The sequence below is a fragment of the Eleutherodactylus coqui genome, chromosome 13 (assembly GCF_035609145.1).
Source record: "Eleutherodactylus coqui strain aEleCoq1 chromosome 13, aEleCoq1.hap1, whole genome shotgun sequence".
Lineage (NCBI taxonomy): Eukaryota > Metazoa > Chordata > Amphibia > Anura > Eleutherodactylidae > Eleutherodactylus > Eleutherodactylus coqui.
This window is the reverse complement of record NC_089849.1, coordinates 19,955,115-19,981,656: the sequence shown is the minus strand read 5'-3', so window position 1 is coordinate 19,981,656 and position 26,542 is coordinate 19,955,115. Positions and strand designations below refer to the sequence as shown.

Here is a 26,542-nt window from a genome sequence, read left to right as displayed (position 1 = left end):
CCTAGGGGGTTAATCGCTCAGCAGCTCAGCTCGGGAATCTGTGATGGTGGAGGTGGGCGAGGTAACCGCTCGGAAGCTCATGGGTTGGAGTGGCTGTACAGCTCGGGACTCGGGAATCTATTGTTGCCGAGTCTGGACAACCCATACTTCCGGGGGAGACATACTACACTAGTACCCGGGGGTTCTCACTGTCAGGTTCTTTGCACACATAACAGCTGTAATGTCATTACCATTACAAAAAAAAATGTCCTTATATTCTGCAGTTTGCATGTTGGCCACTGAGCCTCATAATATACTAACCCTTCTTAGTAGTCCTCTTATTATAATGACCATACTGTGTGAATAAACAGTTATAGAATTCATGACATTACTCTGCAGTACGATTCTACTTACCTGGGGGTTCCTGAGCATCCGAAGAAGAAAACAGTTTACGTGGGCGCAGTTTGATTTTCTTGTGCTGGATTTCATGGTCACTCCCATCTGTACTGATGTCAGCATGACGGCCTCGCTCATTGTTTATACGTTTGATGTATGATATAGTATCATTTAACGTTGGACCTGTAGCATATATCCAATTAATGAAATACAAGTGCAGGGGAATCTTAAATCTACCATTATAAAGAAAGTTAAGAGTAAGGTCCCATTCACACGGCCTATTTACGGTGCAAAGTCTGATATGAATTCCACATCGAAACCCGCATTGTAATAAACACTGTTTTAGCATTCAATTTGAATAGTGTGGCAACATGCGCGGAGGTTCATACACCATGGATTTTTCCTCATGTGGATTTCGAAATCCCCTTCATAGAAAAAAACAATTGCAACGTCAATTCCTAATGTGATTTCTGTGTTGAAATCCCATTAGGCAGCTGGATCCACCAAATCTACGGCAGAAGGACTGATTACGTGTCAGACCCACGTTGGAAAAATCTGATGTAGATGTGACAATTAAGTCGTGTGAACATGCCCTTAGATGCTGTGGTGATCTGCTCTAACCACATGTGGTTCACCGTTAATTGCAAGGTTGCATCTGGACATGAAGTCGAGGTGCTTCATGGTAATGAGAAGTGATCTGCATATGGTTAGAGCGGATTACCAAAATGTGTACGGACAACCTAAAACCATCTTATGATCTGATAATCAGGACTTACCAGATTTGTGGATATTAACACAAGCTGTGTTACAGCTTGATGTTCTCGAACTTGAACCACAGAGGGAGGAAGCGTAGTTACTGTCCTGGAAGGAAGCATGACATTGCTAAGTCTAGTCTAATTACACTCGCACACTCGTACTTTATAGCTGCTTAGTGGATAAAGTATTAGCTAAAGGTTATTAAAGTACTGCCTAGACTTAGTTTTACAACCCAATTTCTTGAACAATATCTTTTCCTTTACAGCCCACACTGTCATTTCCTACTAAACCTCTCATTCATAACACTACACTGTAGATGCTTCTTTGCATAAGGTACAAAGCATGCTAATGTACATTATGTACAATTGTGTATGATCTATAACATAAATTATGTATAATGTACATTATGTACAAAGTCACTAATGGCTTCAAGTTGCAAAAATACTCTCAATGTTGCATATTTACTGAGAATGACATTTCATATGCAGGTCGAAGTAAACTAGATGTCAGTATAGGCAAAGTTTACTAAGAGGTACAAAACAATAAACACTGATGTAGCAAACATTAACTACAAAAGGGCTAATTGGCTTCTGCCTCTTGGGTTTTTTTGCCTTCCTCTGGATCGACAGAGGAGGATAGACAGGCTGGACTAGATGGACATTGTCTTCATTCGGCCTAACGAACTATGTTACTATGTTACAATGGCATTAATTGGGTTATCACAATGTGCCGGTCATGTTAACAATTGCTACATTTGTCACATCTGGCATTGCCTCTGTGCACCATGCTGAAACCTTCATCAACTACAAGCTGGAGTAGGTGTCAGCTATGGTTGACGTTAGTTTCCAGAGTAAATTATAGTAAATGTGACAGGCCGCATGCCATCACTCCTCCTAACGCTACGGCCCACTCACATTTTGAAAAGTGTCGGGGTGCGGAGTAAATGATCAAAAAGTAGTACTTTTAGTACGGATGTCAAAATTGTGACTTTTTGTCCCCAGAATCCTGGCATAATTAATACGATAAATGTGAGCCACTGTCTTGACTAATTTAAAGGGGCTTAACTTTTCGTGGCCACAGGATAGTTCATGAATGTTTCATCATTGGGGATTCACTACCTGGGAACCCTGACGACTAGCTGTTCGCCAGGCCACTGCATTACTATATGGAACTGTGCCTGCAATACCATTCAGGGACACTGCAAGGTATACAGAGCTGTGTATATCTGGTAACACATTGGTTCCATATACCAGCACAGTGGCCCAGAAAACAGCAGGTCAACAAGTGTCCCGGACTGTGAACCCCCGCCTATCAACTACTGATGACCTACCATGAGGACACTTCAAAGTACGGGTCATCTTAAGTTCAGAGGTGGAAAACCACTTTTACAGTCTCTTCCCCTAAAATGATAAGTCTGTCCCTGAGTTGCCTTCTTGTGTAAACGGCTATATTACGGCTTGGAATCACTGGATTGTTTGCCTTATTATATGATTCATATTGGTGAATCTATGGCATTATCAGTGTTATTTTTATATTCTCTCACCTGCTGTAAAAATGTTTCATTTTGAGAATAATCAGTTCTTCTTGAGTTTAGGGTTCTCGGTGACAACCACCAATGACATACAATTTGTCTTTCAGCTTTTAAAGAAATTCTGTCATCATGATACCCCCTAAACTACTATAATGTGTGCACAGTGGAAGAGACTGACTCCAAAAATGTAATTAGTATTTCTGAAGTCACTCTCACTTCCCCGCAGAAAACCATTGCACCCCCTGGACTAAGGCCACCTGCACACGGCAGAGTCAGATTCCATATGTGGGAGCCCACAGAGGACTCTAACCCTGACAGCAGTGGCGTCCGCGTGTACCTGTCATTTCTGCTCTTCATCTGTACTGCGGCTGGACCCGATGGCTCACCGTCGGTCATGCACAGTGCAGATGTTTTTTCTTCAAATTCCACCCCCCCCCCCCCCCCGCGACGCTGCTAGGTGGTGACGGGGAATCCACGACATGTCCGCAATGTTAATTGCAGATGGGCCACAGGTTGGACGGCTTCCATTGACGTCAATGAAAGCCATCTGCACAAAAATGGAGTATGCTGCAATTTTTTCTTCCGCTTGCGGAAACCACAAATGGTTTCCATGAGTGTACAGGAAAAAGTGTCTCTCCATAGCATGCTATGGACGGTATTTGCTGCGGATTCCGCGCCGGCCTTAAGCGCAGTGAGATAATACAACAGAACTCCCAGATGCTGATTACCATACAGAGCACTGGCTGTTTGCCAGCTTACTGCAGGGGAGTGGAACTGAGATCAGAGATAATTGCATATAAATAATCTGTGTCTCTCCAGTTAGGGTTTATTATGGTGATAGTTTACCTTTTAACAAACCATGAATGACATATACATATTCATTGTTATGGAAATCGCGTGACAGACTGTGGAGAGCAGGGCGATTGCCTCTGTGGAAATTGTAATACCTGCCATTAGTAGCTGTCACTCCGCATGTTACCCGTGTCTGATAAAAACATATTGAAGGCAAAACTATCAGCATAACACGGAGATTGTGACTTGTACTCTTTGAATCTTGGTGTCTTGTACTCTCAAGTTCTGCTCATATATATATATATATATATATATATATATATATATATATATATACACACACACACACACTTACGCATCCCCACACGTAGCATTCAGCAAGTAGTGGGCCACTATTCATGCTTCAGTTGTTGTGTGTTGGTACAAGAAAAAAAAAGTAACAAAAATGGACTAAAAAACAGAAGAATTCTGTATATACATATGGTAACAATAACTGCACTTTAGAGGGTTATTCTGACTGGAACAAGTGACAGTATGCCCACAGGATATACTGTCACTGTCAGGGTGTGCTGCTGGGATCTGTAGTACTAAGGTTCCTAGCAGCACAGCTCCACAGGTTGGGGTTAATTGAGCTGGCGGGGTGTGGTATTTTTGTAACTGGGAAGGGGGGGGGGACATTATGTTATGATCGTGTGGGCAACTAAGCACGTGGCCCACACGATCGTGACCAAGACAGATACATACAGGTTTCAGACAACTGGCCCTGAACTACAGGGAGGATGACATCGTCCCAATAAAGGGCGGCCCAGCGTTCTTCGGATCTGGGCCCTTGCTGCTCTTAGGAACCACGCCACCAGAACAGGACACAAACATGCCAAATGACAGAACAACAGGACACACAGAGCCAGAAAACACAGTATACAGCAGCCAAAACGCAACCACTAATAGCAGGTGGTAAAGCTGAATATAAATACTAGGTATTAGTTAACATTTTGATCAAAACGTGGAAGCTAGCAGGCCACTTCATGGCTCGTGGCTATGCTGCTAGTCCCTACACTAACCAGGAGTCCAGCGGCATCAGACACAGTTCACACCGCAAGCTGCAACAGCACCAACAACAGAACACAAGTCACACTGCAAGCTGCAACAGCACCAACAACAGAACACAAGTCACACTGCAAGCTGCAACACAACCTTTCTTGCAGCCACCACACATGGAACCTGTTCACACCACAAACAGACAGAATGAGCACAGAACAGGACTACTCACACCAGACTGCAACAGGTAATACATACAACACAGACTCCACCCAGAGCTCACATGCAAACAGATGAAACTCCTCAGCAAGTCTAAGTGTCCTCATAACAGGGGGGATAGACAGTCAGCCACTGAGCGGATATAGGGAAGGAACTGTGTCAGGGATCCACCAACTGACACACAGATGAGACATAAGACGTTTGGAGGCCGCACCTGTCAGGGGAAGGGAAAGGGGGGTCTGCATATGATACAGACAAGAACTAGAGGTGTCCAAACCATCTTTGGGAAGCAGAAAGACAGCAACAGACCTACATGCAAACAGCTCTGAGTTGGAACAAAACAGAGATAGCCAAACATGCCTCAACTACTGACAGCAGCTGGGTTTATATGTGCTGCAGACTAAAGGAGATTGGCTGCTGGAGAATACCACATCCAGGCAGCTCAATTAACCCCAACTTGTGGAGCTGTGCTGCTAGAAACTTTAGTACTACAGATCCCAGCAGCACACCCTGACAGTCACTTGCTGATCATTGATAGTCTGATCTCTGAGACTCTGTCGAACTTAATAATAGCAGACGGCCCTTTGGGTTGCACAGGTGCAGTGCAGATTTGCCCCAATAAAGTGAACTATAGCGTCTACATAGCACCTGGGCTTCATTGTACAGAAAATGTTAAGGGTTATTCTCAACTGAGAAGTTTACGACATATCCATAGGATATGCCATAAATGTCTGATAGATATCTGGGACTACAGTGGAATGAGAGCCAGTGGGGCCCAATACTTGGCCATGACCTGAGAGAGTTTGTGGTTTCATGAGCTTTGTCCAACCACTACACAGCCCTGTGCCAGTCACTTCACCGATGCCTCCACCCTGTGCCAGTCACTTCACCGATGCCTCCACCCTGTGCCAGTCACTTTACCGATGCATCCACCCTGTGCCAGTCACTTTACCGATGCCTCCACCCTGTGCCAGTCACTACTCTGGTTGCCTGTCCACTACAGAATACAATTTATACTCCACTTTCATCCATAAAGCTCTCCACAGTGCTGCGTCGCCCTATATCTCCTTCCTCATCTCTGTCTACCACCCTACCAGTGATCTCCATTCTCCCAATGATATCAGACTAACATCCTCCATAATCTGGACCTCTCAGTCTCATCTCTAAGACTTTTCCCAAGCTGCACCAGTTCTCTGAAATGCTCTACCCCACACAATCAGGTTAATCACCAAGATCCTCAGTTTTGAGTGAGCCCTAAAAACATCCTGTCACATTCTAACTTTATTTCTCCCCCATTTACCCCTCTCCTACATTCTCCATCAGAACCCGATCCTGTCACCATATTGTATCCCCCAGATATCCTAATACACCTCATACATGTACATACACAGATAGTGGCTGGTGAGCAGCTCATACAGCTTTATGTATACTACCCTATTTATATAAAGGATGTTAGGACTGACACAAGAGCAAGCAGTGCTTGTTCTGTAAAATGGTTCAATTTCCTCATAGATTGTAAGCTCTTGTGTCACTCCTATTTCCTCATAGATTGTAAGCTCTTGTGTTAGCCCTATTTCCTCACAGACTGTGAGCTCTTATGAGCAGGACTCTCATCCCATGTGTTCACATTCTTTATTAGTTAATCCTGTATGTCTGATTCTGTTTGTTCATGTTCCCTCTACTTTGTAAAGTGCTGTGTTGGTGCTATATACAAACTATTATTATTAGTTTACGTCTGAGGTTTCCCATACAGCTGTCTGACTGTATGGTTCATATGTAAAGACGTTGTCCGCAATGTTAATTGCAGATGGCCATTTTCTGTATACAAAAGACACAATCTTGGGAACTAGCCTGTCTGTAGTCTCACAGTGAGGTTTTGCAAGCAATTAATTTTAGCCAAAAAATGAATGGATCCTAAATAGAAGATAAATATAAAAGGGCAATTTTATCCTATTAGCCTTTTTGGATCCAACCATAGTTTTAAGAAAAAATTGCACGCAAAATACGTGCGAGTCATGAGGGTTAGCACTTACCTTTGTTTTCTTCTTGATGGTGTATCCCCCTGTTTTGCTTGTGTCTATGACAGAGGAGCAGATCTTCACACGTTGCTCATGTCCTCTTACCTTTAGAACATTTATTCCACTTATAGTAGAGTTATCCAAAGTGAATGTGTCCTACAACAGAGGGATCAGCATCAATATCTTCCCTATTCATAACATACATTGCTAAAAAAAATGTAAGGGAACACTTAAACCACACATCAGATCTCGATGAATGGAAGACACATGCACAGTGTGAGCCTGCTCTCATCTGTGAAGAGAACGGGGCAACAATGGTGGACTTGGCAATTCTGGCATTCTTTGGTGAATACCAATCGAGCTGCACAGTGCTGGACTGATTACAAGTCCCACTACAGGACATCGGACCCTCAGGCCTGTGAATGACAGTTTGGTCAGTAATTTACTGGAGGGCATTTTGTAGGTCTCTGGCAGCTCCTCTTGTTCTGATGCCGGGTTGATGCCCTTCTCCTGTCCGGCTCTCCTTGTGTAACGGCCGTGTCCTGGCATCTGCTCCAGGCTCGTGAAACTGCCGAAAGACATGGCAAACCTACTACCTGTACAACCCGATTGGGCTACAGCGCCTCATGTACCGGTAGTGACAAGGACACAAGCGAAACGTGGAACTAAAGAATCAGGAAGGGGAGAGGAAAGGTCTGCAGTCCCTTTTGGGGTTGCCTCTTTTGTTGTCACTTTCATTTGCAGCAAAGCAGGTGAAATGAATTTCCAATCGCTTCTGCTTCCTGACTGGACAGATTGATATCCCTGAAGTGTGAGTGCCTTGGGGTTATACTGGGATGCTTATGTGTTTAGAATGACAAATCAACTATGTTCTTTGTGACAAACATGCAGCCCATTATGAAGAAATTACTAGGCTGTAATAAACTAGAGAACTGGATGTGGTTACCTGTAAGACATGGCTAAAAGCTGGAGCTAAGGGTTCCTCAACGGTCTTGCCCATGTCATGCTTTTTCCCAGTCTTGTGTGTGGACTGGGCCCACCTTGATGTTGACTTGTCACTCGACTCTGTCCACTGGCAGCAGACATTCTGCAAGTCTACTGATATGTTCACAGATTCCTCTGGCGTGCGTTGCTCTGGAGGTGAGCCGGATAGCGAGGGGGATGAACGAGTGACTGTAGGATGCTTGATTGGCAATTCTGTATCTGACTCATATTGTTCAGCTGCAACATGAAAATGTTTAGATGACATGAATGACCTCAATTCATTAGCCAAATGTGAGTGGGAAACGTTCACAAAGATGGAACATATGGTTAAAGCGTAAGTAAAAAGAAACAAAAAACTTTTAATCAGTGTCTGAGGCTTCTGTCGCATTCATCCTAGGAATATAAAGCCCCCCTCACCTGCTGATAGGTAGCAGAGAAGGAACTACACCCAAAACCCTCTCTCAAAGATAGGATTCACAGGGACAATATCAGCACACAACCCGCAGCCGCGGCCCGCACATGTGCCCACCAGTGTCCTGCACAGTGGCAGAGTGACTGGTCTGTCGCTGCGACACATTCAGCATATTAAATGGATTATCCACTTTTTCACTTATTTACATAGTTACAAAACTCATAAATAAGCCAATGTTGGCCAAGGCTTTGACTTTGGTGGGGCCATTCGATCAGCTAATGTGTATTGAGATGTCCCTACTATGTTACTTTCCTCCGACGACAGCGAAAAAATGGTTGGGACCATTAACATTAGCAGAGCACAGTTGACATGAAAGAGCATTCATGTTACTACTTCAGGGCATACATATTATAGAGGCAGACCATGCGAATTGGGAAAGGAGCCCCAGCTCTGATTGCATCCTCCCTGGGTGGTGAGAACATGTGCAATAGCTTCCTCCAGGGAGGTGGAGAATTGGTCCAGCAGGGTCATGGAACGTGAAACAATGTGATTCTGCATTACTCACATCTCATTTGCTCCACTGAGCCTGGACTCGAACAGACCGGTGATGCAGGTTTCTTGTACACAGGAGCTGATATTTTTTTGGTATTGACGGCTTCCTCATGCATTTTAAATGGATTTTTAGACCTCTTCGTAGGACTGGGATGTTCCAATTTCTTCTGTTCTTTCTTCGTTCTCAGTATTCCATGCTGAATAAAGAAATGTACACAAAGGACATATATAGGCCACGAGGGTATATATAAAAGTGAGGCTACTGCAGTTTATGGGACTGGGAAGGCCGAGGACCTTCATAAAGAATACTCTAATAACATCACATAGCAAGTATAGCCCCCTTAACACCACAAGACGTACAGTTTTGTTCTGGGGTGCGTGGGGTTTATATGGAGCAAGACTGAAAGTCAATGCAGCGCCATACAAGGCAGGTGCCGGCTGTGTATGGTAGACACCCAACCACAACAGCCAGGATCAGTGCTAACGCTGATCATGGCTGATAACTCTCTACATACTGCTATCAATCCCGTCAGCAGCATTTAAATGCCCCGATTGTTCTTTAGGGGTCCAGAAAGGCTCCCCTGTGAGGAGATTGCAGGATGCCATTCAATTGCCATGGCATGCCGTCAAAATGCAGTACTAGATAGACATTGTATCTCTTCAGCCAAACCCACTGTGTAATGCTGTGGTATTACATCATACTGTATGAGCCTCAAATGATCACCAGTTCATGTTTCCTATGCGTATAAAAAAAATTTATAAAAGTAAAAAAAAAAGAAAAAAAGAAAAACACTGAAGCTTAGTTGGTATCGCCGTGTCTAAAAAGTCCGATCTATCAAAGCAACAAAATGATTTACCTCACACTGGAATTGCACACTTTTTGTTACCTTGTCTCCAAGAAAACATTTAATAGAAAGCGATTAAAAAGTTACATGCGTTCCAAAATGGTTTTAATAGAAACTACACGACATTCCGCAAAAATGAGCCCTCACACAACTGTGTCAACAGAAAAATAAGTTATTGTGGTCAGAAGATGCGGCAGAAAATAGTTTTATTGCAAAGATATTTCATTATTTAAATAGCACCACTGAACAACAGAAACTCATCCCGCAGAGAACAAGCCGTCACTCAGCCTCGTCGGTAGGTAAACAAATCTGTGTCCGTCACAACTCCATTTGTTGGATGAACACAATACAGTGAATGGCCAATTTATAAGACCCCAGTCTAGCAGTGCGCTGGACCTCCCTCAAAACTGCAACAATTCATCAAGGCGTCCCTCCGCAGGTATCAGAGGATTCGTCGTGTGCCTAGAAAACATCCCCACACCATTACTTCACCTCCAGCAGCCTCACAGCAATGGTCCATTGATTCATGCTGCTTGTGCCAAATTCTGCCCTCCCATCAGCACAGTGCAACAGAAATCTGGATCCATCTGACCAGGAGATGTTTTTCCTCTGCTCTGTTATACAATTTTTGCGCTCTTTTCCCCCCTGGAGTCTCGCCTTTCTATTTCTCTTAGGCTGGGTTCGCACGGAGTGGAATTGCCGCGGAATTTCTGTGCAGACTTTCCGCACAGAAATTCCACCTGCAATCTGAAGCCTGAGACGAAGCAGCAAAGCGGATGAGATTTCCACACGCTGCAGCCAAGCCGCACTGAAATTGACATGCTGCACGGAATTCAAAGCGACGGCATGTCAATTGTATCACCGTTTCCACTATGGTCTCTCTCTTCTTTATGGAGAGAGATTGCCACAGCGGAATATCCCGGTTTCAAAGCCTGCGCCAAATGTCTCAGGACTTAAGCTGCAGATATCACGCAGAATTTCCGTGCGGTCCCGCTGCGGACATTCTGCGGGATTCTCGCCCTGTGTAAACCCAGCCATAGACCACTTTCACACAGGCGAGAAAACTGTACTAATGTGATGAGAGGTGTTTTTGTGTCAAAAACCTCGAATCCGCCGGTACATCAAACGTTCCTAAGCGCAATATCAGGCCGAGTTTCACGGCTCAATTTCGCACTTGGCCATGTGAAACTAGCCTTAGTTGGAGCGCCAGAATTGTATTCGACTGTTCTTGACTGCAGCGCCTGGTCATCAGAACAATTCCTGACATCCTCCTCTGACCCCTTTTGGTGATGAGAGGTTTCCGTCCACAGGATCCCCTTTTGCTGATTGTTTTTTCTTGATGACACCATTGTCAGTATACTATGCACATCATTACAAGAGAAAACCCCACACGGTCGGCAGTGACATCCCGGCCCCGGCTAGTCTAGGACCGATGACCCGGCCTCGTTGGAAGTCGCTCAGATCACTGGATCTTCCAATCTATTGTGGATTCACACTGAACTGATCCACGGAAAACAGAACAGCCATCTACTGGTAAGTGGCCTCTAGTTACATACAGCATTACTTTCTATCAAACTACTGACATTTTTTGAATCCTAACATCACCCCCAAATAGGAATTCTCTATATTCGGCAATCCACCTGTCCCTACCGATATCTACACGCAGCGCAGCAGTAACGCGGCGCGAGGGCTTTCATCCATACGGTATCAATTAGAAAGAAATTGCCACTGTGTCAACCCAATCTAAAAGCAATCTATCACCTATGTTTTTTTACTAATTAAAACCGACAGGGAATTTTTTATTTTCTGATTATAGATGCTTTTATCCTGTTATCTATACATGACTGCGGGGCGGCCATCTTGCCTGAGCTACAGTTTACAGCATTTAGAGATATGCTTTACAGCAGTTTCATAGGCCATTCACAACATGGATAGAAACTGACTGATGTCTATGGGAGAGTGTTGTGGGCATGCTTCGTGACCTGTGCAGGAAGGGGGAGGAGGTGAGCTGTGACCATCACCTATTTTGAATGGTGGATCCTGTTTTATCTATATACAAGTGTTATATTTCAGTGTTATCTGGCCTGTGATGAGAATGAGGTGAGGGCTGACAAGTTTTCTCTACAGAACAGGAAGTGACCAATATAAGCTTAGTGTTCAGTGTGAGAACATTTTTTTTTTAATGTAGAGAGTTTGAAACCTTAAATAAAAATGAATAACCTGGAATGAACAACTGGGGTCAATTGCAAACCCTCCAGCAAATAAAGGTTGTGCTTGCTGTAAACTGTACATGCAGGAAAGCTCTTTTCCATACTCAGTCATGCCTATCACAGCACACACTATAAGAACCACGAGACAGACGTCACATATAGTTTCCATTGCCCCTTCTATACTGTTGTTTACTATAACATTGGCCTAAATGTAGCACAATGTGCATTACACTTATTTCAACCCCATCAGAGACCGTGCGAGAGCAGAGAGAGTGTCCTAAGCGGAGACCTGCTGAATGCTCTGGCCAGCCAACGTCAAGCATGTTTAAAGGAGATGAAGATCAGCTTTCTACCAGGGCCCTCCTACCCCAGGGGTCCACGAGTTACAATATTATATCTCAGCAATCTTTCCTCAGTATGCTTAGCATGTGATACTTGAAGAGTTCCACTAGGTGGCGATCTAGTAACAACATGATATATATGTGGAGGTCTGTTGTCCTGTAAGAGCTGACGATGCTCATTAGTAAGATGGATCATTCACAAACACGTATGTTGCAAAGCATTAAAAAATCATGAAACAAGCAGGCCTTTATTACAGCAGATGTTATGTTCTGGCAAACAGACGGAGAGCCAATTTTTTCACTAAGTTCTCACCCAATGTACAATATTTTACATTTCATGTAATCTATATATATAAAATTGAATGTATGTCTGCGTGTGTGTGTGTCTGTCTGTCCTTTTTGCGCTACTACACCATTCATCCGATCGCCATGAAACTTTGGGAAGTTGTTGAGTACACTCCTGGGAAGATTATAGGCATAGTACAATTATGCTATGATAAATGGCGCGCGTGTGCGTCGTCGACAGTTACGCCCCCCCCCCCCACGTAGATCGTTTAATTTCCATTACTGCCACTAATTCTCTCACTTCGCGATGTCGTAGAAACATGAAATTTGGCACGAGCATTGATTATGTCATAAATAGGAAAAGTTAATGGGTCCCAACTCGATTATTCAATTCTATGCGCAAAAGAATTAGCGTCCAAATTTTACGTACGGAATCTTATTTTCTCGCTTCCCAATGTCATAGAAACTTGAAATTTGGCGTGAGCATTGATTATGTCATAAATAGGAAAATGTAATGAGTCCAAACCTGATTATTCAATTCTAAGCGCCAAAGAATTAGCGTCCAAATTTTACGTACGGAATCTAATTTTCTCGCTTCCCAATGTCATAGAAACTTGAAATTTGGCACAAGCATTGATTATGTCATAAATAGGAAAAGCTAATGGGTCCCAACTTAATTATTCAATTCTAAGCGCCAAAGAATTAGCGTCCAAATTTTACGTACGGAATCTAATTCTCTCACTTCCTGATGTCATCTATTTATATAAAAAGGAATGTATGTCAGTCTGTCCTTTTTGCGCTACTACACCATTCATCTAATCGCCATGAAAATTTGGGAAGTTGTTGAGTACACTCCTGGGAAGATTACTGGCATAGTACACCTATCCTGCGAGCATCGTCGACAGTTATGCCCCCCAGACAAAGATCGTTTGATTTCCATCTCAAGCACAAAAGCAAAAGGCATTACGAGCAACGGGATGAGTGTTCAACTACAAAATGATGCATCCGCCGAACGTTTCGCAAGACAATTGCTGGATATTGAGAATGCTGAGGTAAAATGAAAGCTGTGCTGTGATTGGTTGCAATTTCTTATACTGCTGAGGTAAAATGAAAGCTGTGCTCTGATTGGTTGCTATTTCTTATACTGCTGAGGTAACATGAAAGCTGTGCTGTGATTGGTTGTTATATATTATACCACTGAGGTAACATGAAAGCTGCGCTGTGATTGGTTGTTATATATTATACCACTGAGGTAACATGAAAGCTGCTGTGCTGTGATTGGTTGTTATATATTATACCACTGAGGTAACTTGAAAGCTGCGCTGTGATTGGTTGTTATCTAGATATATAAAAACGAATGTATGTATGTATGTATGTATGTCTGTCTGTATGTATGTCGCAACGCGCGACGGGTACGCTAGTGGGATATAAAGTTGACAACCTGTGACTCACTGCTACTAAAAGTGATGCGCACTAGAATGCAAGCAAGTTAGCATGCCTGGCCTAGAATGCCAAGCTGGCTTTAAACTGGTTTTGCGGCACCAAGAAGCAACTGGTTTTATCCATTTGTTTTCTATGCAACCGAAAATTGTGTGGAAAAAAACAAAACACATGAAAATAAACCACCTGAAATCAGTACGTTGTACTCAGTATTCACCCGTAATGCAGCGCACCAACACGCCGTGTGAATGAGCTCTTCGTTGTCAATAGCCCGCTAATTAGAATCCTTCAGAATCTAAAGTAATATTTGGTTAATTCAGTTGCACATGCGACATAGGCCTCATTCACACGAACGTACGCGTTCTCATGCTGGCCGCATCGCGTCCGAAAATCGCATCAACGAAGAATAGCTGCGATCGGATCCTGAGCTTAATTAGAGTTTCCTCGTTCATTCACACAGTCCAATACGCAGCAGCACGGAAATTCTTCGGTTGGCAGAAATCCTTGGAACGCCTTCTATTAGCTTCAATAGCTTAAACAGAGCCAGCTGTCTTCTTTTCCGAGCGCCGGATGCTGGTAAACTCCTTCCCCCTCCTCTTTTTTTCAGCTCTAATAGGAGTCTATGGGAGATTCCTGTGTTTTTCATCAAAAGATGGGTCAAGACCTATCTATGCAAGCAGTGAAAATAATAGACGAGTGAAAACGGTCGCTGATTTCTCGTTTTGGCAGCGCAATTTTTTCACGCCACCGAAATCACTCACTTGAATGAATGCATTAGAATCCAATGCTTCACATCGTTGCCTTTTTTCAATGCAGCTCCAATAGCTGCGTAAAAACGCTTGTGTGAATGAGGCCTTTTGTACAGATATAGCACCACTAAAGCATATGGCGCTAGCACGCTACAGAGAAAACGTGTCACTCCTTCAAAGTGAATGGTAATGGCTGCTCTAGCGGTTGGCAATGCCACATCTTTATGTAATGTATATGAGGTGGTAACGCATATCTCGCTTAGTCCAGGTCCTTTTATACACGCGCATGTAGTGTGTGAACAAGCAGTGATTGATAATGTAACAAGCCAATAGATGCTTGTTTACAGGGTGTTTTATGTGAGCCGATGCTAAGTGTACGGGAGCTAGCATCGCTCAGGGCCCATTCAGTATGTAGAATAGGCAGCGCATCCTCTGGGATTACACTTTGCTCTGCAGAAAAGATGTGATCAGCCAATAAACGAGCCGATTACTTCTTGTTTATATTGGGTAATAACCAAGAACGAAGGCTCTTATGAATGTTTGTTTGGGCAATTATCAGTCCATGAACATACGCAACAAGCAGCAAGCAACTGCAGCGCGAGATACATCTGTCAGAATGTTTGTAGGCGCCCTACGCTATTTGTGCAGCTACTGCTTTGTAATGACAGCCAGGCTACACAAACAGAATGTGCCATGATTACGTGTAACGTGTCGGGACATTCAAGATAAGCCCAATTACACTCAAAACGTGATCAGCTCAACTGAGACTCAGGGCTCATCCACATGGACGATTTTTCGCAGCAAAGTTACATGCGCTAAAAAAATCATGACTAATAGGACCACTGGTTCCTATGGAAACACTGAAATCTGCGCAAAAGAAAAAAAAAAAATGGGACATCAACAACTGAACTCAGCAACTGAAATTCCCTGCTGTTTGAAAAAAGCAGAAGCTTCCATGGGGACAATGCAAGCCGGACGGCAAAGGGAGATGGAAGGGTTCCCCACTGAGGCAGATGGAGGGATTCCCCAGGAGAACCCCTCTATTCCAGCTGCTGGGGAACCCCTCCATCCCAGTTGCTGGGGAACCCCTCCATCTCCCCTGTGGGGAATCCCTCCATCTCCCCTGCAAGGGAAGCCCAACATCCCTGATACTGGCAACCTCCTCCGTCCCTGCTGCTGGGGAATCCCTCCATCTCCCCTGCAGAAGAACCCCTCCATCTCCCTAAGGTGAAGGGAGTCCCCCCTTTTTTTCAGCAACACACAAGTTTCGATCAAGTGAATGGGCGATTTCAACTTTAATTAAACTCAGGACTTAATTGCGTAAAGTAGTCCATTCACACGATTTTATGGCGAGCTGGCCATGATTTTTTTGTGCAGCTAACTTCTGTGTGATTTTGATACCCATGTGAACGAGACCTCACACTAAGCCGAACACCAACAGCATGCTGGGAGCAAATTCAGAGCGCAACAATCCCATGTAAGGCAAACAGGAAACTCCAGCACAGCCAGGACGTCTTCATAAAACTCCACATTTATTGCTATTAATTCATTAGGGACCACTTTCAAAAATATCTTAACTTTATTTATTTCTCGACGTTGCCGTCTTAGGGTTGTGTTTTGTTGGACAAGTTGTATTTTTCAGTGGTGCTATTTAATGTACTGAAAAACTTTTTTTAAATTCTAAGCGTAGTGATGTAGGAAAAACCCCCACAATTTTGCTGTCTTTGAGAGTATTGGTATAACGGCGTACACAATGCAGCACAAATGAGATGATAACTTCATTCTGAGGATCAGTACGATTATGAAGATACCACATTTATATTGTTTCTTTGTGCTGTACTACTTTTAAAAGACAAAATATCTTTGGAAAAAAATAAAATGATTTTCTGCCACCATAACCTTTTTCTTTTTCTGTCAGTATAATTGTGCGAGGGCTCGTTTTTTGCATAATATTCTGTATTTTGTATTGGTACCATTGTGATCATTTTTTCTTGGGGATGGGGTGAGGGAATAAATAATGCATTACTTTGATAGATCGGGTTTGGGCCAATGCACACATGCGTATTTGCATCGCGGAATCTGGAGCGGGCGTCCGCCTCCGGGTTCCACAGCAAATACTACCCATAGGCATGATATGGAATATTGCTTTTCCATTTCCACGAGCGGAATTCAATTGCAAGTTTCTGCTCGTTGAGTGAAAATTGCAGCATATTCTAAACCAGCGCAGATTCTGCACAGATGACTTTCACTGAAGTCAATGGAAGCCGTTCGATCCGTGGCCCTTCGTGCAGATTCCGTGTCATCACGTAGCGACGCTGCGGCATTTTCCAGCAGACACATCCGCAGCACAGAAAAGAACCATCTGGCCAGGTACATAGGGGTCTCCGGCCAAGCACAGCGTCGAATCCTGCATGCGGAATCCAAGCCGGCCGCGTGCATTCGTCCTTTTATGGATGCAGCGATACCAAACATGTATCTGTTATTTATTGCTTTGATTTGCGCTACATTCATAGACTTGGATCTGCTACACCAATACAGGATTCAATAACAGGCAAGAAAAACAGAGAACAAAAGGTCCTAGTCCTCGACTACTTACTCTCTGACATTTAGGAGTCTGTTTTCTGCCTGGTGCTTTGGGCTCCTCCTCAGACTCTGACTCAGAATTGGAGCTCTCGGAGATATTTTTCCTCTTCCCAGCTGTTCCTCTCTGTGGGAGTTTGAGCTTACTCTGCTTGGATGTCTCTTCAGCGTCTCTTTTGCTTAAAGTGATGTCACACAAATCCTTTAAGAGAGCAAAAACAATATGTTGTACTGAAAGGTGCCTTATATTTATGATGATGCGCCGCTAAGTAAACGCTACCCAACCATCCTAGGTAAAGCGAGAAGATAGACAAAGCAGTTTTGTCTTAGGTCTGTTTTTACACAGGCGACACAATCGTTGCGATTCGACAGCGCTACAAATGGCATGTATGTGAACCCTGTGCTTTCCAACGGTTCCTTCACATTAGCGATATTTTGTAGGCTGCTACATTGCGAGAAAAAAAATCGCGGGTTGCTGATTATTGCCTCGATTTGCAATGTTTTGTAGCCCATGTTTCCCTATGGAGCCTTCCTTTCTGTTGCATTGCATGAAAACATGTTTTTTGTAGGGTGCAATGCAACATTTGCAGTAGGATGTCATACTGTGTGAGCCTTAAAACAAGGCCTATCTGCATAAAAAACAAAAACACAATACATCACCTAACACCGCACATCTCCTCTGCACCTCCAGCAGACTTGCTTGTAGTCTTCAGCCAGTGCTTCCTGGTTTGGAGATTCAAAATCCCCGCATCCAGGAAGTGCAGGCTCTGATTGGTTCTCGAGCTCCATGGCTCAGCCAATCACTGCAGCGCTCGATGAACCAATCACAGTCATTCAATGTGTCATTCAGTCCTATTTTTTTCATGTCTCTTGGAAAGCATGACCATTGTTTTCAATGGGACAGTTAAACACATCGCATGCTGAGAGTGAGATATGATGTTTCCCATTGAAATCAATGGTAAACACTTGCCGATCCTCTGACAAGCGTGAAACAAGCGCTGGAGGATAGGAATTTCAGAGACATCAAGTGAGGCATTTTTGCATGAAAATCACCTCGCCTATGCAAGTGAAAAGCACGTTGACAAGTGCGATATCAAGCCTAGTTTCTCGGCCCCATATTCCGCTCGCCTGTGTGATGAAAACAGGCAATTTCAAACAAAACTATTTGACAGGTAAAGATTAAGTTTGTCAACCAATTACACACCGTCATCGTCTGGAAAGAAGTTGGACACATTTGAGATATTTGGACGATAGTTTGACAAAAGATCTTTCATTCGTGCATAAGATCTTTTGTCAACAAATGTTCCCAAACAAGTCTTTCTTCCTTCGCCCAGTGTCCTTAAATCTATGGCCAGTTTGAACGGCTAATGGCCAATATTGACTAAAATGTGTATGGGTACATGGGCGAAACGATAGTTCACCAAACATTAGCTCCCTAGTTGGTCAACTACCTTCCTACTATCTGAGGTGTGTGACCGCTGTAAGAATGCAGTACCAGAGACAGCTATTAGGGGGTTAAATGGCAGGTTGCATGAGGAGATCTTTGGCAGAAAAAAGGGTGTTTTTGCTTATTAATTAGGAGAAACCTAATTGGGAGGATCTCCAGCACACAAAAGCTACTGAGTGCCTAAGGATGCCTGTCCACGGGCGTTGCGGGAGCCGCAGCCGGATCTCCAGCGGTCGGAGAATCGCAATGATTCTCCGCTCATGGACAGGGGGGAAGCGCTCTCCATAGCAACGCTATAGAGAGCTTTCACTACATTACCCGCGGCCGGATTATCGCCGCAGGGGAACGCAACGAAAACCCGCCCGTGGACAGGCAACTTAAGGGTTGACCAGTCTGAGAAAACCTTGAAGTCTGACAGCTGAGGACATCCCCTAGACTGACAACCTGCAGGGTATGAGCTGATGGACATTGCTAGGTTATGTTTAGGCAGTAGGCCTGTGATACATGTTAGTTAGAGGCCACATGTATTGTTTTGGCATGTGCAGTGCGATGCCTGGGAAAACAGTGTTAAATCTGTCTGATGCTACTGAATTTATGCAAATAAATGCTGTAAAGCCAGTTGTTATTCTAAAACAAAGCCTGGATCTGATTTCTGATGTGTTGCCACTAGAGATGAGCGAGTATACTCGCTAAAGGCAATTGCTCGAGCGAGCATTGCCTTTAGCGAGTACCTGCCCACTCGAGACTGAAGGTTCGGGTGCCGGCGGTGGGCAGGGAGCTGCGGGGGAGAGGGGGAGAGCGGGGAGGAACGGAGGGGAGATCTCTCTCTCTCCCCCCCCCCCCGCTCCCCACTGCTGACTGCCGCTACTCACCGCTCCCCCGCGCCGACACCCGAGGAATTGCTGCATGGCAATTCCGGTGCAATTCCGTTCTGTGTGAACCCAGCCTAACACTACAGAGAAAATATATTACAAGAAACACACATGTACAATTCTGCTTACTGTATTGTAAAAACAATATACAAAACCTCATCACACCGCACACACTATCACATACACCTGCCCTTAATAGAACCATATAATACTCCTGGACTTTACCTTGGGCTCTCTGGCTTTCTGCCTTGGGCTCTGTTTTGTACAGCGAGCAGCTTTTCCTGTGAGAAGAGAGAATGTCGCCATGACACAATTCCGCCTGAATATGAAGAATATACCAGCCCTTGTCCATTATTAAGCGGATAAAGCACAGCTCTACGTGAAGCATGTCAGCTCTCCAAAGGGGTGACATCCCACCACCAGACCCCGTCTCTCCCTAGTGAGACATCTCAGAGGAGACAAGGACCAAACCTAAGAGACACTGACGTCTCGCCAGTACAGCATACTTGCAGTGTCCTTCATGGCCATTTTTAAAAATTTAAAGGGGTATTCCCAAAACTGACTTTTACCCAACTTCAATGGGACTGCCAAAGATAGAAAGTACTTGTAGTTGACTATTTCCACCAGCCCCATTAACCCCTTCATGACGCGGCCCTTTTTTTCCCCCATTTTCGTTTTTTCCTCCCCCCTTAAAAAAATCATAACTCCTTTATTTATCCATCGACGTCGCTGTATGAGGGCTTGTTTTTTGACGGGACGAGTTGTATTTTTCAATGGTGCTATTTAATGTACCATATAATGTACTGAAAAACCTTTAAAAAAATGTAAGTGGAGTAAAATGGAAAAAAAAATGACATTCCGCCATCTTTCAGTCCGTCTTGTTTCTACGGCGCACAAACGGCAACAAAAACGACATGATAACTTTATTCTATGCTTCAGTACGATTGCTACGATACCAAACTTGTATGATTTTTTTTTTACTGTACTATTTTTTTTTCAAAGACATTTAATTTTTTTCAGTTATTTTCTGCGGTCATCTTCTGCGCGCAATAACTTTTTAATTTTTCCGTCGATTTAGTTCGGCGATGGCTCATTTTTTTGCGAAGTGTCCTGTAGTTTCCGTTATAATTTGGAATACGTACGACTTTTTGATGGCTTTTTTTTGCATTTTTTCTGGGAGACAGGGTGACTGAAAAAGTGTATTTCTGGTGTTATTTTTTTTTTTCAGACGACATTCACCATGCGGAGTAAATAATGCGCTATTTTGATAGATCGGACTTTTACGGACGCGGGAATACCAAATATGTATTTTTATTTTATGATTTAGATTTTTTAATTACAGATGTGGCAAAAGGGGGGTGATTTAAACTTTTATTACTTTTTTTTTTTTTTTACAATTAAAAAAACTTTATTGCTCTTTTTTTCACTTTACTTTTAAGTCCCCCTGGGGACTATAATATGCGATACTTTGATTGCTCCTGCAGTATGACGTAATGCTATAGCATTACGTCATACTGCATCCTGACAGGCAGCCTATCAAGCCACCCTGCGGGGATGGCTTGATAGGCAGTCTTTCAAGGCAGCCTTTCAGAAGGCCCCGGCAGCCATGACACCTGCACGGCTCCCCTGATCTCACCGCGCGGGGGGGGCGTACGGGAGCTTTAAATGCTGCTGTCAGAACTGACAGCGGCATTTAAAGGGTTAATAGCCACGAACGGACGATCGCGGCTATTGCCCGCGGGTGTCAGCTGTACTAAACAGCTGACGCCCGCGCTGTATGCAGAGAGGTCGCCCCGCGACCCCTCTGCATACATACCCTGATGCTCCAGGACGTAAAGGGGTTAATATGAGTGAAGCAGCACCGAGCATGTGTGACCACTTCCTTCAATCTCCTTCTCATTTCAGGCGGTATAGTGAGGAGAGGGGGTCTCCGTGGTGAGACTCCAGCTGTTCAGACTTTTAGGTGATAAAGGACAATTTTGTAAATACCTTTTTTTTTAACGGATGCGGCCTAAGTTGGTACTTAAAGGGATTTTCCCGCAACTTAAAATTACTTCACAACCACTCTGTCCTTCCTGGTTGCTGCAAACCAGGACATGTGATTGCTGCAGCCAATCACTGGCCACAACAGTGACCTTCTATAACAGGAAGCCAGGACAGGAGGGATGTGAAGCAATTTTAAGTTGTGGGAAAACCCATTTAACGACACAACAATATTGGGGAATTTTCTTCTCCACTTTTCAAAAGCCATTTTTCCATCAACATGTCTCTATAAGGGCTTTATTACTGTGTGGTGAGCTGTAGTTTTTATTGGTACCATTTGGGGGTGCATTTTACTTTTCTGATCCTTTTCATAGTGTTTTTTGGGGACTGAAACAGCATTTTGGCTATTTATTTGCCTTTTCAATACAGTTTGACATACAGAATAACAAATGTGTTCAATTTACTGCACAGGTCACTACAGATGCTGCAAAAACATTTTTCATAAAAAAAATATAAATTAAAAAAAATGTTTAACTGCTTCTATGCTACTGTCAACACTAACCATGACCTGTAAAAGGTTAATGAATGAGATCAGAGTTATCTCCAATCTGGCCATTGCAGTGGGTACAAAGATGTCATTTACACGTCATCTATATGCTGTACATGTATGTAAAGCCTTGTTTAGACACAACGATTATCGCTTTAAAAAATCTATTAACCGATAATTGCAGAAAACAAGCAGGGCAGCTTGCCTTCTGCATCCAGCTGTTTCCCGCTCGGAGCGCCCCGCTGTTATACAGCTGAGTGCTCTGAGCGGAGGATGCAGAAGACAAGCGGGGTAGCCCCGCTTGCCTTCTGCATCCAGCTGTTCTCTGCTCGGAGCGCCTAGCTGTTATACAGCCGAGCCCTCCAAGCGGGGTATGGCGAACACAGCTAGACAGCTGTGTTCTTCATACCCCGCCTGTCGTCAGGGAGTGGGATACAGCTGAAACAATAGAATCAGCTGTATCCCGCTGTAAATTCCTGATAACTGATCGCTGATCTTTCAGCATGCTGAAAAATCATCAATGGCTTAACGAAAACTGCACAATGACAATGCAGTTAGACACAACGATTATCGCTCAAAAGATGGCTTTGAGCAATTTTTGAGTGAAAGTCGTTGTGTTTAAATCAGTCTTAACAGGGCACAAAAAGGTTAAATAGGAGAACTAGCATGCTTCATAGATAGAGTTATGCTTTACATTTTTATTCACTTTATCTCTTTCTGGAAAAGCTAAGTAACAACACTATAGATGCAATACCTGTTCCCAAATACACTATTTTGACAAAAATATTGTCCCTCCCACCAGTCCTGTGCGGTCAGGTGGTGTGTGAGCATTAGGTATAAAGGAGAGGATCACACAGCTGATCCCAGTACAGAAACCAGCAGATGCTCCAGGGTGAAGAGCTGACAACGGGGTCTGGTGGGGGGGATGTCACCAGGTGTAGAGCTGACAACAGGGTCTGGTGGGGGGGATGTCACCAGGTGTCGAGCTGACAACGGGGTCTGGTGGGGGGATGTCACCAGGTGTGGAGCTGACAACGGGGTCTGGTGGGGGGATGTCACCAGGTGTAGAGCTGACAACGGGGTCTGGTGGGGGGATGTCACCAGGTGTAGAGCTGACAACGGGGTCTGGTGGGGGGATGTCACCAGGTGTGGAGCTGACAACGGGGTCTGGTGGGGGGATGTCACCAGGTGCAGAGCTGACAACAAGGTCTGGTGGGGGGATGTCACCAGGTGTAGAGATGACAACAAGGTCTGGTGGGGGGATGTCACCAGGTGTAGAGCTGACAACAAGGTCTGGTGGTGGGATGTCACCAGGTGTAGAGCTGACAATGGGGTCTGGTGGTGGGAGGTCACCAGGTGTAGAGCTGACAACGGGGTCTGGTGGTGGGAGGTCACCAGGTGTAGAGCTGACAACGGGGTCTGGTGGTGGGAGGTCACCAGGTGTAGAGCTGACAACGGGGTCTGGTGGTGGGAGGTCACCAGGTATAGAGCTGACAATGGGGTCTGGTGGGGGAATGTCACCAGGTGCAGAGCTGACAATAGGGTCTAGTGGTGGGATGTCACCAGGTGTAGAGCTGACCACAGGGTCTGGTGGGGGGATGTAACCAGGTGCAGAGCTGACAATGGGGTCGGGTGGTGGGAGGTCACCAGGTGCAGAGCTGACAATGGGGTCTGGTGGGGAGATGTCACCAGGTGTAGAGCTGACAACGGGGTCTGGTGGTTGGATGTCACCAGGTGTAGAGCTGACAACGGGGTCTGGTGGGGGGATGTCACCAGGTGTAGAGCTGACAACAGGGTCTGGTGGTGGGATATCACCAGGTGTGGCGCTGACAACGGGATCTGGTGGTGGTATGTCACCAGGTGTAGAGCTGACAACGGGATCTGGTGGTGGTATGTCACCAGGTATAGGGCTGACAACGGGGTCTGGTTGTTGGATGTCACCAGGTATAGAGCTGACAACGTGGTCTGGTGGGGATATGTCACCAGGTGTAGAGCTGACCACGGGGTCTGGTGGTCAGATGTCACCAACCAGTCAGTACGGGACGCAACACTTTTGGGTCTTCCAGAGTCCACTGTTGGCCATGTTATTGGGAGATGGAAACCATCCAGTGTGTGCGGTGCCACCACGTTTAGGGAAATCCCGTAAACTGACCGAATGTGGACAACGAAGCCTTGTATGAGCTGTGAAGGCATCGCACACATCTTTGGGATGAACTAGAACACTGTATCTAGCACCCCCAACATGCCCTTCATCCCCCACATCACTATCTAAAACTCTGCTCCAGGAATGAGGGCAAATCCCTCTACACATCTATGGGGATTTGGTGGAAAGTGATAGCGTAGAGTTACTGCAGCCATTAAGGCCAAAGTCGGCCTGACACCACACTGAAAAATGTGAATAAAATTGAATTTCATCACCTTCTATGTGTGTCCCAATACTGACAGCAGAGTGTAGATTGTAACTTCCTTTTTCTACAGTCCCAGAAAATAAATCCATCAGATTATGTTATGCTACATGTGGAGAGAAAGTACCACTGCATAACTAGGCAGATAACCTCTGTAGGAGCTGGATTAGCAGCTACATTGAAAAATACTGCTTAGTGATAAGTTAAGCAAAAATGTTCAGCCCAGTAGCTGCAGTAAAATAATATAGCAAGAAAGATGCTTGTATGTATAAAAGTGAACATAATAATTGTGCCTCACAAAAGAAACACATTCTACAATTCTAGCTATTGTGTTACAAGCAAGAGCAGGGAGGTCACACACAAGAGTGTGATAAGCCCGCTGGCATCCCGCATGGTCATCATATGTAAATCACACTTACTTGATATGGTCTTCTCCTTTGGCGGATTGCCTTGCTTTTGTCTGCTGTAGCCAACAATGTTGGGTTTCCTCTTGCTGCCAGGATCTTGCAGCCAACTAATCTCTGTTTTGCTGTCATCGCCTCCTCTGTCAGTATCAGTGTCACTAAACAGATGCTTGCGGGGGTCTGTAAGCTACAAAGTTGGAACACAGGTTTAACATAACAAATGTAGGTCATATTAACTGGGTTACAGAATCACAACACTTGGGAAAAGACAAGTATTCATCAAGCTGAACCAATGGTGGGGGACACTGTGAAGGGTTATGGGTATTGATTCAGAGGGAAGTAAGAAACCCAAAAGGCCTGAACCAAATCTGCCCTAAAAAGGAAATGTTTCCCTCCTGATCCTTATTTGTGATGAGACTGGACCGTCATTCATACAAGAATCCTACATTGTACATAAGTGTTAATGCTATTTTCGTTTAAGAAATCGTCTAAATCAGGGGTGCCCAAGCTGCACCCCAGGATGGCTATGAATGAGGCCCACAGGGGCGAATTAGCCGTTTACTGCATCAGTAAAATTCCTAGTGGGACGACCGCTGCGCTTCATTATACACAGGGACAGCTGCTATCAGTGAAAACTTAACTACATGTGGCCAACCCTGTGTGTAAGAACCGCAACAGGCTGCCTAAATACTGCTGTGTGTGACTGTGAAGTAATGGAGTGTGGAGGAACTGACACACAAGGGGGAGGAGCCCAGGGGTGGGCACTTATTATTCAGCCACTGCTGGGCCAAATTGTAGGAGAGTCAATGTGGAAACGAGAATTAATAGGGAGCTGTGCTGGACGTTTCTAAGCCAGTGAGCCCCCTCATTGATCCACCACTTGGTAGTCCCACCTCTAGGCCGCTCTGATCACGTGACACACTGCTGGCCTAGAGGAGTTGGGACATACTCAGCAGAGATGAGCTCCCCAAATACCGTTGTTAGCTCCGCCTCTTCCTGTCCCTTTCTAATTTGAGCCTTTCTCTCGGGCTACATTTATTAGTTATCAGATCAGTACTGCCTGCCTCTGTCTCAGGTGGGTATTCATTGATCACACTGAGGGTACGTTCACACGGCAAAATTTTCATATGAGCGAATTTCGCCTCTAAAAGCTGTGGCAAAATCCATGTCTTCCTGCCACGGTTTTTGACATGGACCCGCACTCAGATTTAGCTTTGTCAATTAGCAAAATCCACATGCGTGTCTCAGCAAGGATTGCTGTCAATAAGACATTTTCTATATTGGTGATCACAAACTTGGGATCCGCTCAAAATTTTTAAAAAACTGTATGAACGGGCGGCTGCATAATTAGAATTACTACTAGTAACTATTAGGAAATTATATAGTACCAGTGTTTCTGGTGGTGCAATGCGCCACATCTCACACACACACAGCTCTGCTACATGTACATCACATACAGCTCTGCTACATACATTCTTCATACAACAGTGATGAAAGCAGCGCACTAAAGTCCTTTGCTCAGTTGCTATGAAATAGGACCTGTGATGACATCAGCGTCATGTGATCAGGGGCGGATTATGCAACTCACTGACTCGGGATGAAGGGTCTTTGATGATGTCACCGTCATGTGATCAGAGACAGAGCATGTAACTCACTCACAGACGGACAAGTGGTCATTACCGTAGTATTCTGATGTAAGGACATTTTTGTTTATCTGTGGTGGCGGATATCACAAAAATTATGCACTGACTATTTTT

At 44.5% G+C, this 26,542-nt stretch overlaps 1 protein-coding gene across 1 annotated transcript in view; it reads right to left on the bottom strand.

Moving 5' to 3' along the window:
- SYCP2 (synaptonemal complex protein 2) overlaps positions 1–26,542 on the bottom strand; it is a 100,700-nt gene that overhangs the window by 46,108 nt on the left and 28,050 nt on the right. The window contains exons 8-15 of the mRNA XM_066585853.1: positions 24,801–24,972; positions 19,672–19,727; positions 17,144–17,329; positions 8,691–8,874; positions 7,676–7,950; positions 6,745–6,885; positions 1,152–1,236; positions 394–558 (exon numbers count right to left, since the gene is read on the bottom strand). Of these exons, the coding sequence (XP_066441950.1) occupies positions 394–558; positions 1,152–1,236; positions 6,745–6,885; positions 7,676–7,950; positions 8,691–8,874; positions 17,144–17,329; positions 19,672–19,727; positions 24,801–24,972 (1,264 nt within the window). The remainder of the gene's footprint in view (positions 1–393; positions 559–1,151; positions 1,237–6,744; positions 6,886–7,675; positions 7,951–8,690; positions 8,875–17,143; positions 17,330–19,671; positions 19,728–24,800; positions 24,973–26,542) is intronic.